This window comes from Alosa alosa, chromosome 23 (genome assembly GCF_017589495.1).
Source record: "Alosa alosa isolate M-15738 ecotype Scorff River chromosome 23, AALO_Geno_1.1, whole genome shotgun sequence".
In the NCBI taxonomy this organism is placed as follows: domain Eukaryota; kingdom Metazoa; phylum Chordata; class Actinopteri; order Clupeiformes; family Clupeidae; genus Alosa; species Alosa alosa.
The window spans coordinates 11559789-11572401 of record NC_063211.1 but is presented as its reverse complement, the minus strand read 5'-3'; the positions used below and the strand labels follow the sequence as shown (position 1 = coordinate 11572401).

At 45.1% G+C, this 12613-nt stretch overlaps 1 protein-coding gene across 1 annotated transcript in view; it reads left to right on the top strand.

Moving 5' to 3' along the window:
• The first annotated feature begins 857 nt into the window (after positions 1 to 857).
• cand1 (cullin-associated and neddylation-dissociated 1) overlaps positions 858 to 12613 on the top strand; it is a 28071-nt gene continuing 16315 nt past the window's right edge. Inside the window, exons 1-5 of the mRNA XM_048234706.1 lie at positions 858 to 1178; positions 4927 to 5070; positions 7674 to 7828; positions 9157 to 9280; positions 11754 to 12010. Coding sequence (XP_048090663.1) covers positions 1111 to 1178; positions 4927 to 5070; positions 7674 to 7828; positions 9157 to 9280; positions 11754 to 12010 — 748 coding nt within the window. The 5' untranslated portion in view covers positions 858 to 1110. The remainder of the gene's footprint in view (positions 1179 to 4926; positions 5071 to 7673; positions 7829 to 9156; positions 9281 to 11753; positions 12011 to 12613) is intronic.

Genomic DNA, 12613 nt, shown 5'->3' with positions numbered 1-12613 from the left:
GAAATTGAAGACTAGGGAGTAGTGGGTGTTTGGGAATGAATGTTAGCTTGGATGCTCACATTTATTTCGGGTAGACTTGTTGTGGTCTTACAGTAGGCCTATGCAACATTTTACAAAGCACTGACAGGGCCACCAAGGACTGTGAGCGAGTCTACAGCAGAAAAACCTAGTAAGCAGAAATGTCTTAGCCCTTTAGGATGGATTAACAGGTATCCATGCCCTGCTGTCTTCCATCAGCAAACCATCACATTAATATTGGAGATTATTATAGGCCTAAAGAAAATAGGCTATTATAGAAAATTCCGAAAAAAAATTCTCAAAATTCTTGAGATTAAAGCAGAGACTTTCTAATGAGGAGACACAGCACTCAAACAATCCTCCATAGAAATGCATGGGGCTAGTTTGTAACGCCAATATGGCCGTTGTCTACACATATCCCACCCCTTCCTCGGCAAAACGTCGACATGTGAATACATTGAGCCAATCATATGGTGTGTTGTGAAGACATCTTCTCAATCATGTGTTGTGAACTCGCCGCTGGAGAAAGATTGGTGTGAAGACTTGCGCACGCGCATTTCTGCTGAATAGGATGCCTGATGAGTGCCCAAAAAGCGTTACTATATGGCAGCCGAGTGGAGGGACTAGCCTGAAAGGACTTTGATTAAAGTCACAAATTTGCAAGAAACAAAGTCGGAAATAATTTTAGATTAAAGTCAGAATTGAGTAGGTATTTAGTTAACAACGGCTAAATATTTTACAGTCTACATTTGATTGACAACTGATGCAACCATTCATTTGTCATATTAGGTCTAAGACCCGCCTCTTATGAAACACTTTCAACTTTGACCTCAGCGACAGCGTCTGGTCTAGCAGCTCCTCCCTCTGCAGAGCGAAGTAGGATCTCCATTCAAACACATCCAAACTCCGCGGGATGAGTATCAATTTTACACTTACTAGCTGCTGATCACCACTTCGCCATTAACATAAGGAAAGTAAATTAGGAGAATCTGTAGCATTTGACGCCCGCAATAGTGAAACGATTGGACAGTTAATTCTGGACCGCGATATACACAAGTGGTTGCTAGCAAGCTATTCCAACAGACTGCAAACATGGCGAGCGCCTCATACCATATCTCTAATCTTTTGGAAAAAATGACATCTAGCGATAAGGATTTTAGGTAAGGTTTACTCTCACACACTGAAGAATGCATTCACAGAAGTATGCATGCTTTAATTCACTCTGCGTTGCATTTAAACTATGTAAACTAAACATGCGATCTCACGTTATGGTGGGAACGTCGCATAAGTGAGTTAACGTTAGGCCGCAAACCACTCGCTGTTTTGTTTAGCTAGCTAACGTTAGCTGGCTAGTCAATGGTGACATTAACGGAAATAAGAATTTCAGGCTTGCTGTCACGTAACTTAGCGTCTACTATGTTGACAGTGCATGTTATGGGTCAAGGGGTTTTTGTTGTTATCTTACCTAACCATATATCTTAGTCATCATCTTAGTCATGATTGGGCTGTCAACGACACTCATTTCAGCTTAGCATTTGCTGCCTGTGAAGCTAGCTTGCTAACCATTGAACTTCTAGTAGCCAGCTGCAAGGCTCAACTAATGCAGTGTTGTCTCGTAACGAAAGTGCTAGAACTCTGTTCTGTGTGATCGTTAATGATCATTAAATATACTTTTTAAAAGCATTAGACACAGCTAAGAACCAGCTAATTGAACCCCTTGTAGATATAACCCCACCGATTTTGGCTAACGGTTGATGAAGCTAACCAACCACCTTGCTATCCGTTTAGCTAGTTAGTTACTAGTTAGCAAAGATGGTTCTCCAAGTTTGGATTAGTAGCGAAGACTAGCGTGTCATGGCTAACTTGCCTTGTTAATGAACGTCAAAGTTGACAACTGTTAAGTAACTTAATCATGGAACATATGCTTTAAGATGATGAAGCTAAGTGGACTGTTCATATACATAGATATTGTTTTCAAGATGAATGTGTAAAGATCTATGTAACATTGTATAATGATAATTTAAGTGGCTCACTTAACGTTAACACCTCATTTAAGAGGGCTAGCTCGTTAGTTTAATGTAGTGCTAGTGTAATTGGTTCGTTAACGTAGTTAACATTTGGTACTTAAATGTTACAGCTGTCTAAACGACTATATCAGCAGTAAATAATGCTGTCAATCCCTTTTTGGGAAACTTTTGTATTTTGTTTTGAGAACTTTATTCATGCCAATATCATACATAGACAAAATGTGTTTGCCACGTTTTGGTGAATTTCGAGTGTTTGTGAAAAATCATCATTCATCAATGTCGTTCACATAACTAGCTATGAATTTTACATTTGGAGTAGATCAGGCTAGCTTTGTTTTAATTCAGTCTGACAACAACATGTGTTTTGTTTGTTTTTATTTTAAAAAGGTCTGTACTTCTGTGCACTGTAGCCGAATCAGTTGCTGTACAAACTGCACACTGGAGCTGTGTAGGTTGGGGTACTTGAGCTGATGATGCTTACTTGCAGGTTCCTGATGTGGTGTACTTTCCAATGACTGTTTCCCCTCTGTGCTAGCTATTGCAGTGTCACTTATTAGTGTAACATGCCACATTTCTCAGAGATGACAGCCAAAGGCTGTTTCACGATTCCGGCCGCCAGGCTGTATGATGAGGCCCTGGCCTCCATCTGAGAGATCTCAGTCCATTACTATCAGCAGTGACATCCTTCCATTTTGAATGTAGGCCACTATACATGGATTTCTATGCAACGTCACGAAAACATGCGTGTGCAACCAAGAGGCAGAAAGCACCATAGAACAGCATAGAGCAATGCAAAAGAGCAAAAGAATAAAATGAGTTTTTGTGCTGAAAACTGCACCGATTGTAGCTTACAGCAGCTGACAGTTAGGTTAAGTTTATAACGTTGTGGACGGCCACCAAGCGTTTTCTGCCCCACGGCTGCGCGCGCATCTAGTTTTGTTGGTAAACGGGAAACCTGTGTATTGTGTGGCCCATAAAATAACCTGTCACTGCCCTTACCCATGTGCTTAGATGCTATGATTAAATGTGGCACATATGTGTCTCTTAGTGGCATCATGATGAGGAATAATGGTGATGTGTGTGTGACCATGCCATTTAGCAAACAGTGTCAGCGGATAGCTCCATCTCAAACTCTGTTCTCTTCCTCTCCCCACTCTTTTCCCACTCAGTCAAGTGCTCAGGGTCTGATCTGGGTCAGCTTAAATAATGTTATTAACTCTGATTCATCTCCTCGATGGTGGCCTGCCTCATCCCGTTCTAACAACCCTCATCATAGAACTCTCTGTGTATGTATTTGTCTGTGTGAGAGAGTGTGTGAGTTAGACAGCAAAGACATCTCCTTCGATTACCCTCTGGGAAATATTTGCCCACACACCAGCTCAGTTGTGTGTGTGTGTGTGTGAGCGAGATAGAGAGAGATTCTCTTTGCATTATGCATTAGCCATGAGCCAGCACTTGCATCAAAGATGCCTTGACTTCAGAATTCTGCCGAAGCCACAGCGTTTAGCTGGAAAGTGAAACTGTTTGATTTTGTGTAGGTTTCTGCCAAAAGCATGCAGAGTGAGCACTGGGTGGGGATGACTAATTAAATCCTCACATCTTTTTGAAGTTCTTGCAACCATAAGACAGGAGGTTTGGTTTGTTGTTTCATGAAGCCCAGCTAGTGTTTAATCTGGTGCCTGTTGAAAATGGATTACATCAAGTCAGCCTGCACCGTTCATCCTGCCAGGCGAGGTTATGATGGCTACACTTTTCCCAGCTCATCGACTCCTACATGTTGGCTCAGGTGCCTCTTGTGAACAGAACCCTCAGGTGACATTTGCCTTGTTTGCCTTGCATTGATGTATTCTAGACTTTGTCTTATTATTCCTAGGTCCTTGAGAATTTGTAATGTAGTAGAATGATGAGTCAGCGTGCACCACAGTAGGGCCAGTTTGCCAGATGAACTGACTGGCTTCCACTCTTAGTCTCCCCATGCTGTCTGAAGCACCCTCTGCAAATGATTGCCTTTGATTGGTTTTGGTATTAGATGTAACAGGCACTCCAAATAAAGCTGGGGGCCTATGGCGAGCCATCCAGCACCTGCAGCTCCTCTCAGGCTTAGCTTATGATGGTCACTGCTCTCCTCACTGACTAACTCCCTCACGTTACTTCAGGCTGCCTAAGCTGTGGGCAGCAGAAGGCCTCTCAGGAGACCATGGCCTCCTTTGCCCTGGACGTGTGCTGAGGAAGTCATCCATATATGTGCAGTATTTGGCAATAGGAGGGAGTGCACTGGGTGTGGAGGTTGGTGGCACAGGCAACTTAAAGCCATTCCCAGCGTTTGGGACTTTGTTCCGGTCACAGGCAGTGTTTATTTGTCCTTTGGGCATCTTTCTCATTACAGTGGGATTTGATGAGTGCTGTCAAAGTCCTTTTAGGCAAGTCCCTCCACTCAGCGGCCATATTGCAACGGTTTTTGGGCACTCAGCGGGCATCCTATTCGGCAGAAATGCGCATGTGCAAGGCTTTACGACACCAACCTTGTTCCAGTGGCGAGTTCACAACACATGATTGACACGATGTCTTCACAACACACCATTTGATTGGCTCAATGAATTCACCGTGGCCTACTGGTTAGCGCTTCGGACTTGTAACCGGAGGGTTGCCGGTTCGAACCCCGACCAGTAGGCCATGGCTGAAGTGCCCTTGAGCATTTAAAAAAAGTTAATTTTGAGGCTTGATAGTAGGACAAACTGCAGTTGAAAATACCAGTACTGACACAATTCTAGTGAAATTGTTGTGGGGGGCAAACCATGAATTGATGAACCTCATTTCCAAAGTTAATGGTAGAACCGCTTACTGTCTTTTTAACCATACTGCATGTGCGTCTCACTTTCAGATTCATGGCCACTAACGACCTGATGTCAGAGCTGCAGAAGGACTCAATCAAGCTGGACGACGACAGTGAACGTAAGGTGGTCAAGATGATCCTTAAGCTGCTGGAGGACAAGAACGGAGAAGTGCAGAACCTGGCTGTCAAATGGTAAGGGCGCAGGACCCGATGAGCTGTCTGCTGCACAACCTGATTGAAAACATGCCATGCTCCAACTTTTATTTCAAGACCTAGAAAAAAAGCATGTCATTTTCAGATTGTATTGCCAATGCAATCACACCAATTGATCTTTGATGATCAATACTCTCTATCTTTTCACCTGGCTTGGGTGACAAAGCAGTTTGTGAGGATTGATGTAGTTCAAACCAATTCAGTGCATGATCTTGGACAAAGTTGTTGGAGTGAAACACCTGTGAAATGTTCATGTGGTCCCTGATGACTTGGTGATCTTTGTGTACTGTGACCTGAGGACCCTATGCACAGATAACCTGTTTCACACACAGGGCTCGAAATTAGGACCCCCCAAGTGCCAATGGCAAGTATATTTTTGTATTGCCGGTTGAATTATGGCAGGTACTGCGCCATGTTGGTGTGTGGAAAGCGGCTGCTTATCAACTGCGAGAATAGGCTACTTCAGTCTGTCATGTTAAACTGGCTTGCCATATCAACTCTGCTGCTTCAGTCGGTCATGTTAAACTGGCTTGCCATATCAACTCCGCTTTGCATCGTGGTTCTGTTTGCCCAATGTTGCCATGATCAGGATTATTCAGGATTTATTTTCCGATAGGCTATGCGGCTACGAGCAAAGGAAACTTCACAAGTCTTACAGTTACTTGGTCACCCTTTCATGCATCTGCTGAGAAAACAACTTGATCGGCACACAAATTGAACTTTCAATGATGGCGAACAAACTACTCACAGAATGATATGCAAGAAGTGATTCATAGCTCAAATTCCTTTGCCACGGTCATATTGTTTTTGCAGTGGTCATTATAGCAAAGATGCTTGATTACTGACCAAGATAGAGCAATGTAATTTGTTCACTCCGCTTCAACACTGTCTGATTATAGGCTACAAAATTATTGGACCTCTGAACATTGGGAAGGCCCGTTCAGCGGAACTTGTAATCTTCTGCAGCTTTCTGAAAAGCTGTATAATAGGCTAATGATATGCTACTTTCAAAATAGTTACGAAAAGCATGGTTTAGTTTTGGTAAAAATTTTCCGGGTCAATTTGGCCACTTTGGTACTAGGCCAAAAAGTTCATTTCCAGCCCTGTTCACATACATGCGATAGAGTGACCTTAGCTTTGAAAAGGCCCAAGCACTTTAGATCTTGCACCTCAGGACAGGTCTATGCAAGTTCATTCACAAGTGCTGTCATGTACTCTGAGTTGAGACTACCGGTACTTTTCCCATAGGCCCCTGTGATCAACTCCTTCAAGGTGGCATGGGTACAGTAGTTCTTTCCTAACCTATCTACCTTTCTGCATAGGTGGTGTGTAGGGCGATGAATTAATTTGGCCACGGTTTTGCGTGGATTGAGTGCTTACATGCCCTGATCTGACACCTTGGGATTTTCTCGATTTGTATCTGTGCTGTAGGGATTGATTTTTGTTTTGTTTTTGGTTTATTAAAACCCTACACGGCTTAACCAGCGAAGGAAGCCAAGTTGGCACCTGGTCAAGTAAACTGCAGTATTGATATTTTCCTCCTACTGGTATCTGTGATGGGAAATCGATAAGACAGATCCCCTCTGCTTTACGTTGCCCTCCATATGCACATTTTTAGTGCCAAAAAGCTTACTTTTCAGGTTTTTTTTTTTTTGTTGTTGTAAAAGGCCATAAAGTTTTCATCTTAGTGGCGGCAGTTATTACTGCAGGTTGTTATAACCTCGTCACTTAAAGACTGCAGCTGTAACCCGATACACATCCCAAGCATCTTGAATGTACCCCCGACCCTCCTGAAGCATAAACACCGTTTGATGTCCAGGTCCACACAGGAGCATGACTGACCCTAGTGGAGACGGTTGAGCAGTAAACTCTTATTTGACCTGTTGAGATCTCATTCTGTGATATCAGTCAGGCCTGAAAGTTGTCAGGCGTGGGCCAGACAGTGTGAGATTTGAAAGTAGAACATTATGACTACTTTGAACATTTGTGATAACTTTAAATTACTTTAGATATTAAAAATAATAACCAAGTTTGTTTGGAACCTGGATAGTTCACAAATGCTTAAAGGCATTGCACTAAGCAGTGGCTAGGCCAAGCCTATGGAGTTTGGCCTTCCTTACGGTGCACTAAGCCGTGGCTAGGCCAAGCCTATGGAGTTTGGCCTTCCTTACAATGCCTCTGGGTGTGATGAATCGGATGTTGTCGTTTATGGAGAGCGATGACTGCACGGCTCCCGTAAATGCCACGTCATGAGCCTTTCAGCTGGGCCAAGGAGCGGTGCGCAGAGGAGCAATGAAAATGATGCAGTGCGCTCTTAAATATTGCGTCAGCTTCAGCCAGGTTGTTTGGAGAGAGCTGTTCTCTTCTATTGTCAGGCAGTCTGAGCACTGGAGACCTCTTTTAAATGCGAGGCGATTTAGTACGTTGAGATGCAGGTCAGTCTTATTCAGCTTTGTCAACGAGATGACCAGGACGTGTGTGTGTGTATGTGTGTGTGTGTAAGCATGATATCTGCATATTGACGAGAAGCACTCTACTAATGGTGTGTGTGTGTGTGTGTTACTGTGCGTGTTTACCGGCAGCCTGGGCCCGCTGGTCAGTAAGGTGAAGGAGTACCAAGTGGAGACAATCGTGGACACATTGTGCACCAACATGCTGTCGGACAAGGAGCAGCTCAGAGACATCTCCAGCATCGGCCTGAAGACGGTCATCGGAGAGCTGCCACCCGCCTCCAGCGGTGAGAACCTCATGACCTCTCACCTGTCACCTGTCTCCAGCATTAGTTACAAATAATGTCATGTAATGTCAGAATTGTAGATAACAGAAGTATGAATTATACTTCTTTATGAAAACTACTTTAATTACAGGTGGACCTCTGTCACACAGGATAGTTTTTTTGGTCTCTCAGAAACCTGCCCTAGATATAGACATCTGAAGTTCGCCTACAAAAAAAGAACCAAAACGGCCATCTTTGCCCATATACGGATATCCGATTGTTAATTGAAGCTAACTACCTATGGCAAGTTGCATTGCAAGTTAGCTCTGGGGTAGCAAAAATCTAAGTGTGCCGCCTTCACGTACCGGAGATCACAGTATCCACTCGAAGGCAGAGGACAAAAGTGTGTTCAGGAAAGCGTCTGCATTTCAGACTTTTTCCATCCCCGTGAGAGATCATTCAAAATCCCCATGTTAATAACAGGTGCGATAATTCAAAATCCCCATGTTATTTTCCCATAGGAAAAATCGCCAGAGACCGGATCAAAGATGGCAGCTTTTTTGTAGGCGAACTTCAGAGGTCTATTTGACCAAAAGCTATAGTCATAGTTCACCTTTGTCTGCAGAAGCAGGCTTTGATGTTGAAGGGGCTCTCGGGAAGTGTGTGTGTGTGTGTAAAGGGGGGGCTTGTGTTGTGTTGTGTGTGTGTGTGTGTGTGTGTGTGTGTGTGTGTGTGTGTGTGTGTGTGTGTGTGTGTGTGTGTGTGTGTGTGTGTGTGTGTGTGTGTGTGCGCGCGTGTGTGTGCGCGTGCCCGAGTGTGTGTGTGTAAAGGGAGGCTCTTGAGTGGGGCTGTGTGTTGGCCGAGTGCTCTGGAGTGTGATGCTCTGTGGCTCACAGTGGCTCTAAAGTCTGCTCAGGCACTCCCACATGCTGTCTGATGGCTGCAGGCGGGAGAACAGAGGGACCATTCAGATGGACATGCGCCACACACACACACACACACACACACACACACACACACACACAGTGGTAGTCCACCATGGAAATGTCCTGTCATGCTTGAATGCATGCTGCAATGTTCTCCTTTTCTTGTGCATATACCTATACATATTTATTTCTCTCTCATCTCTACCAACTCAGTGACAAGATTTTCCTCCCTTTGGTCTGTGTGTGTGTGTGTGTGTGTGTGTGTGTGTGTGTGTGTGTGTGTGTGTGTGTGTGTGTGTGTGTGTGTGTGTGTGTGTGTGTGTGTGTGTGTGTGTGTGTGTGTGTGTGTGTGTGTGTGTGTGTGTGTGTGTGTGTGTGTGCGTGTGTGTGTGCGTGCGTACATACGTGTCTGTGCACCCACAGGCTCAGCGCTGGCAGCGAGTGTGTGTAAAAAGATCACAGGACGTCTCACAAGTGCCATTGCCAAACAGGAGGATGTGTCCGTGCAGCTCGAGGCTTTGGACATCATGGCAGACATGTTGAGCAGGTATGGCGTCCTGTGTGTGTGTGTGTGTGTGTAGGGTCTGTGCAGCTTGAGGCTTTGGACACCATGTATGGCGTCCTGAGTGTGTGTGTGTAGGGTCTGTGCAGCTCGAGGCTTTGGACATCATGTATTGTGTGTGTGTGTGTGGGGGGTCTGTGCAGCTCAAGGCTTTAGACATCACGTATGGCGTCCTGAGTGTTTGTGTGTAGGGTGGGTGGGGTTGCATGCTCGTTTCAAGGTTCCAATTTAGGTGGGTGTGCTGAATGTTCTTGAGCATCTGGAATGTCTTCATAAGAAGCAACTGAGAGTGCTGAAGGAGTGTGTGTAATTGTGTCTTTGCAGGCAGTAAGTGCGTGAAGGTGAATGTGTGCAAACTGACTGAGGTGTTAATGCTGGTGTTAAAGGCTTGGAGAAACATTGGCTAGTTTTGTCTTGGGTGTATTTTGAGAGAGAGAGAAAAAAACAGCATTGTGATGGACTCTTAGGAAGCAAAATTCTGCTCTTCTAGACTCATTTCCATTTAGTTTTCCCTACCGTGTGTGTGTGTTACAAAATATGGGTGTCAGTGAGTGTTAAAAAGGCATAGAGAAGGTAGTATCTGTGTGGAAGAGGGATGGTGTGTGTGTTTAAGAAAATAGTGTGTCCGTGTGCTGACTGCCACTGTGCTCCCACTTGATGGTGTGTATCCACGCTGCACGGAGCGGCATTCTGAATTTTAATAAGCGGCTCTTCCAGACCTGTTCCTGCTGGGCTTTTAAGAGTCGTGTTGTGTGTGTGTGTGTGTGAGAGAGAGAGACTGGGTCTGTCAGAATAACACACACGCCCCTTGAGTCAAAGTCAAAGTCTGCTTTATTGTCAATTTCTTCACATGCCCAGACATACAAAGAGATCGAAATTACGTTTCTCACTATCCCACGGTGAAGACAAGACATATTTTACCAATTAAGTCCACAGACAAACATAACATTCAAGTAAACAATAAATGAGTAAATAAAAAGGCACATGCAATGAAGAAATAAGAGCAGCAAAATTGGGTTGAAATTGTGCATAGACAGTCAATATAATAGTGCAAAGTCAGGCCAATAAATGCCTGAGGTAGTTCTGTTTGACCTAAGTAAGCAAGTGTCATAGTGGTGCAAGTTATGTAAGAGCAGCAGAAGTGTTGTGTTTTCAGGACAACAACAACAACAAGTTGCAAAGTGTGCAACTTGTCGCCACCCTCCTGCAGTTCACCCACAGCCCCACCTGTGTGGCGATGCCACCCTTTCTGCTGTGACTCGTGAGGAGGGCACCAAACACGGCATCCTCTGAAGGAAGAGGAGGAAGCCCACCTGAATTGCGCCCCCTGCTGGCCTGGTGGTGGCTTCTACTCACAAACAGAGAGCGTGGAAATGTCTCACAGCATGCAGAGCCTGACCTAGCCACTGGAAAACAAACACAGTGAAGATTACTGCTGCTACAAGACCATGATGCTATGAGATCATGTGTGGCTTATGGAAGCAGGAGTGAAGTTCAATATCCTACGCTTGGGCTAAACGTTAAGGGCTCAACGTGATTCTGCGTCAGCTCCACAGTGTAGCTACTCCGCCGTTTTATGGTTCTGCGTGTCGGGTTGCTTTGCATCGCGGTGCATTTCACCGCCATAACGCTCGGTGTCGCCTGTGTCTGCGTCGCTCACCACCGAAACAATAGACTGTATGACCGAAACGGTACTCAGAATGGCAAACCCCATAGACTGTCGTGCTAAAATATTAATCCTTTTTGTTTGGCCTTTTCTTGTTTAGATTTTGTAAAAAGTATTTTTACGTCATTAAAACCAAAATATGTCTACATTTATTTGCAAAGCTTATGTCAGTGAACTAGCATGTTGCTACTGTAACTCCCCACAGTAGATTGCTTGAAACACTAACTATCAAAACAAACACACAGGACGAGTTGACCAATCACAGTCCTTGCAGTCTGCGTCGCCTCGAGGGGTCGGAGAGGGGTTTGAGGCGACGCAGAGGGGTATGCGGGGGTACTTTAGTCTGTTCATGGAGTTTTATTGTGAAAACTGTCAGCAGCTGTTATTCCACCTCGGTCATTCTTTCTAACCTCTTTTTCTTTTCTCTCTCTCTCTCTCTCTCTCTCTCTCTCTCTCTCTCTCTCTCTCTCTCTCTCCCTCAGTTTAAAAAGAGCAAAACAACATATCACTCTCTCATACTTGCCCAGTCTCCCCATTTTCACACAACAAACCCCCAAACAAATCCTTTAATTATTATCCTATAAATTTGCTAATTTATAGTAGAATACATGTGGGTCTAATAGGACGTCTCTGCTATTATCATATTATGTGTCTGAATGGGGCGATGATTCCATGGTTTGAAGATTGACTCTCTCTCTCCTCTCTCTCCTCTTCTCTCTCTCTCTCTCTCTCTCTCTCTCTCTTTCTCTCTCTCTCTCTCCTCTCTTCTCTCTCTCTCTCTCCCGCTCCCAGGCAGGGTGGTCTGCTGGTGAACTTCCACCCATCCATCCTGAGCTGCCTGCTGCCCCAGCTGACCAGCCCACGGCTGGCCGTACGCAAGCGCACCATCATCGCCCTGGGCCATCTGGTGATGAGCTGCGGCAACCTGGTGTTTGTGGACCTCATCGAGCACCTGCTGTCCGAGCTCTCGCGCAACGACTCCATGTCCACCACGCGCACCTACATCCAGTGCATCGCCGCCATCAGCCGCCAGGCCGGACACAGGATTGGTGAGGAAACACACACACACACACACACACACACACACCTCTGTCCCTAGCGTGCCACACATTCTGTCCCTGTCTTTACCTCCTTTTTGTCCTCCTCCTCTTCTCTGCCCCTCTCTTCCTCCTCCTCCTCTTCTCTGCCCCTCTCTCTCCCACTGGATCGCTGGAGTGGTAGAGCAACACGCATCTCTCTCCACACACTTTCTGTCACTTTTCTCTGTCTCCCTATCTTTCGCTCTCTCTCTCTTCCCCCTCTCTCTATGCCACTTTGTTGTTCAATACCTTCACTTCTCATCTTTCTCTCCTTTATGACACTCTTTTTGCCCTTTCTCTCTTGTTTTCTTGTCCCTTGTGTTCTCTCCTCCTGTTTCTACTCTTTTTTTTTTCCCCTTTTCACAGACTCCTCTTCTCATTCTTCTCTCGAAATGATGTCTTTCCAAATCCATGTTGGTCTGTCTGTCTCTCTCTCTTCCCGTCCCCTCCCTCGTTTCCTTCCCTCTGTCTCTCTGTCCCTCTGTCTTTCCTCATTCTTTCCTTCCATCTCACACGCTCTCTTTCTCCATCTCATGAGCGAGCGTGTGTGTGTGTGTTTGTGAGAGGCCTCAC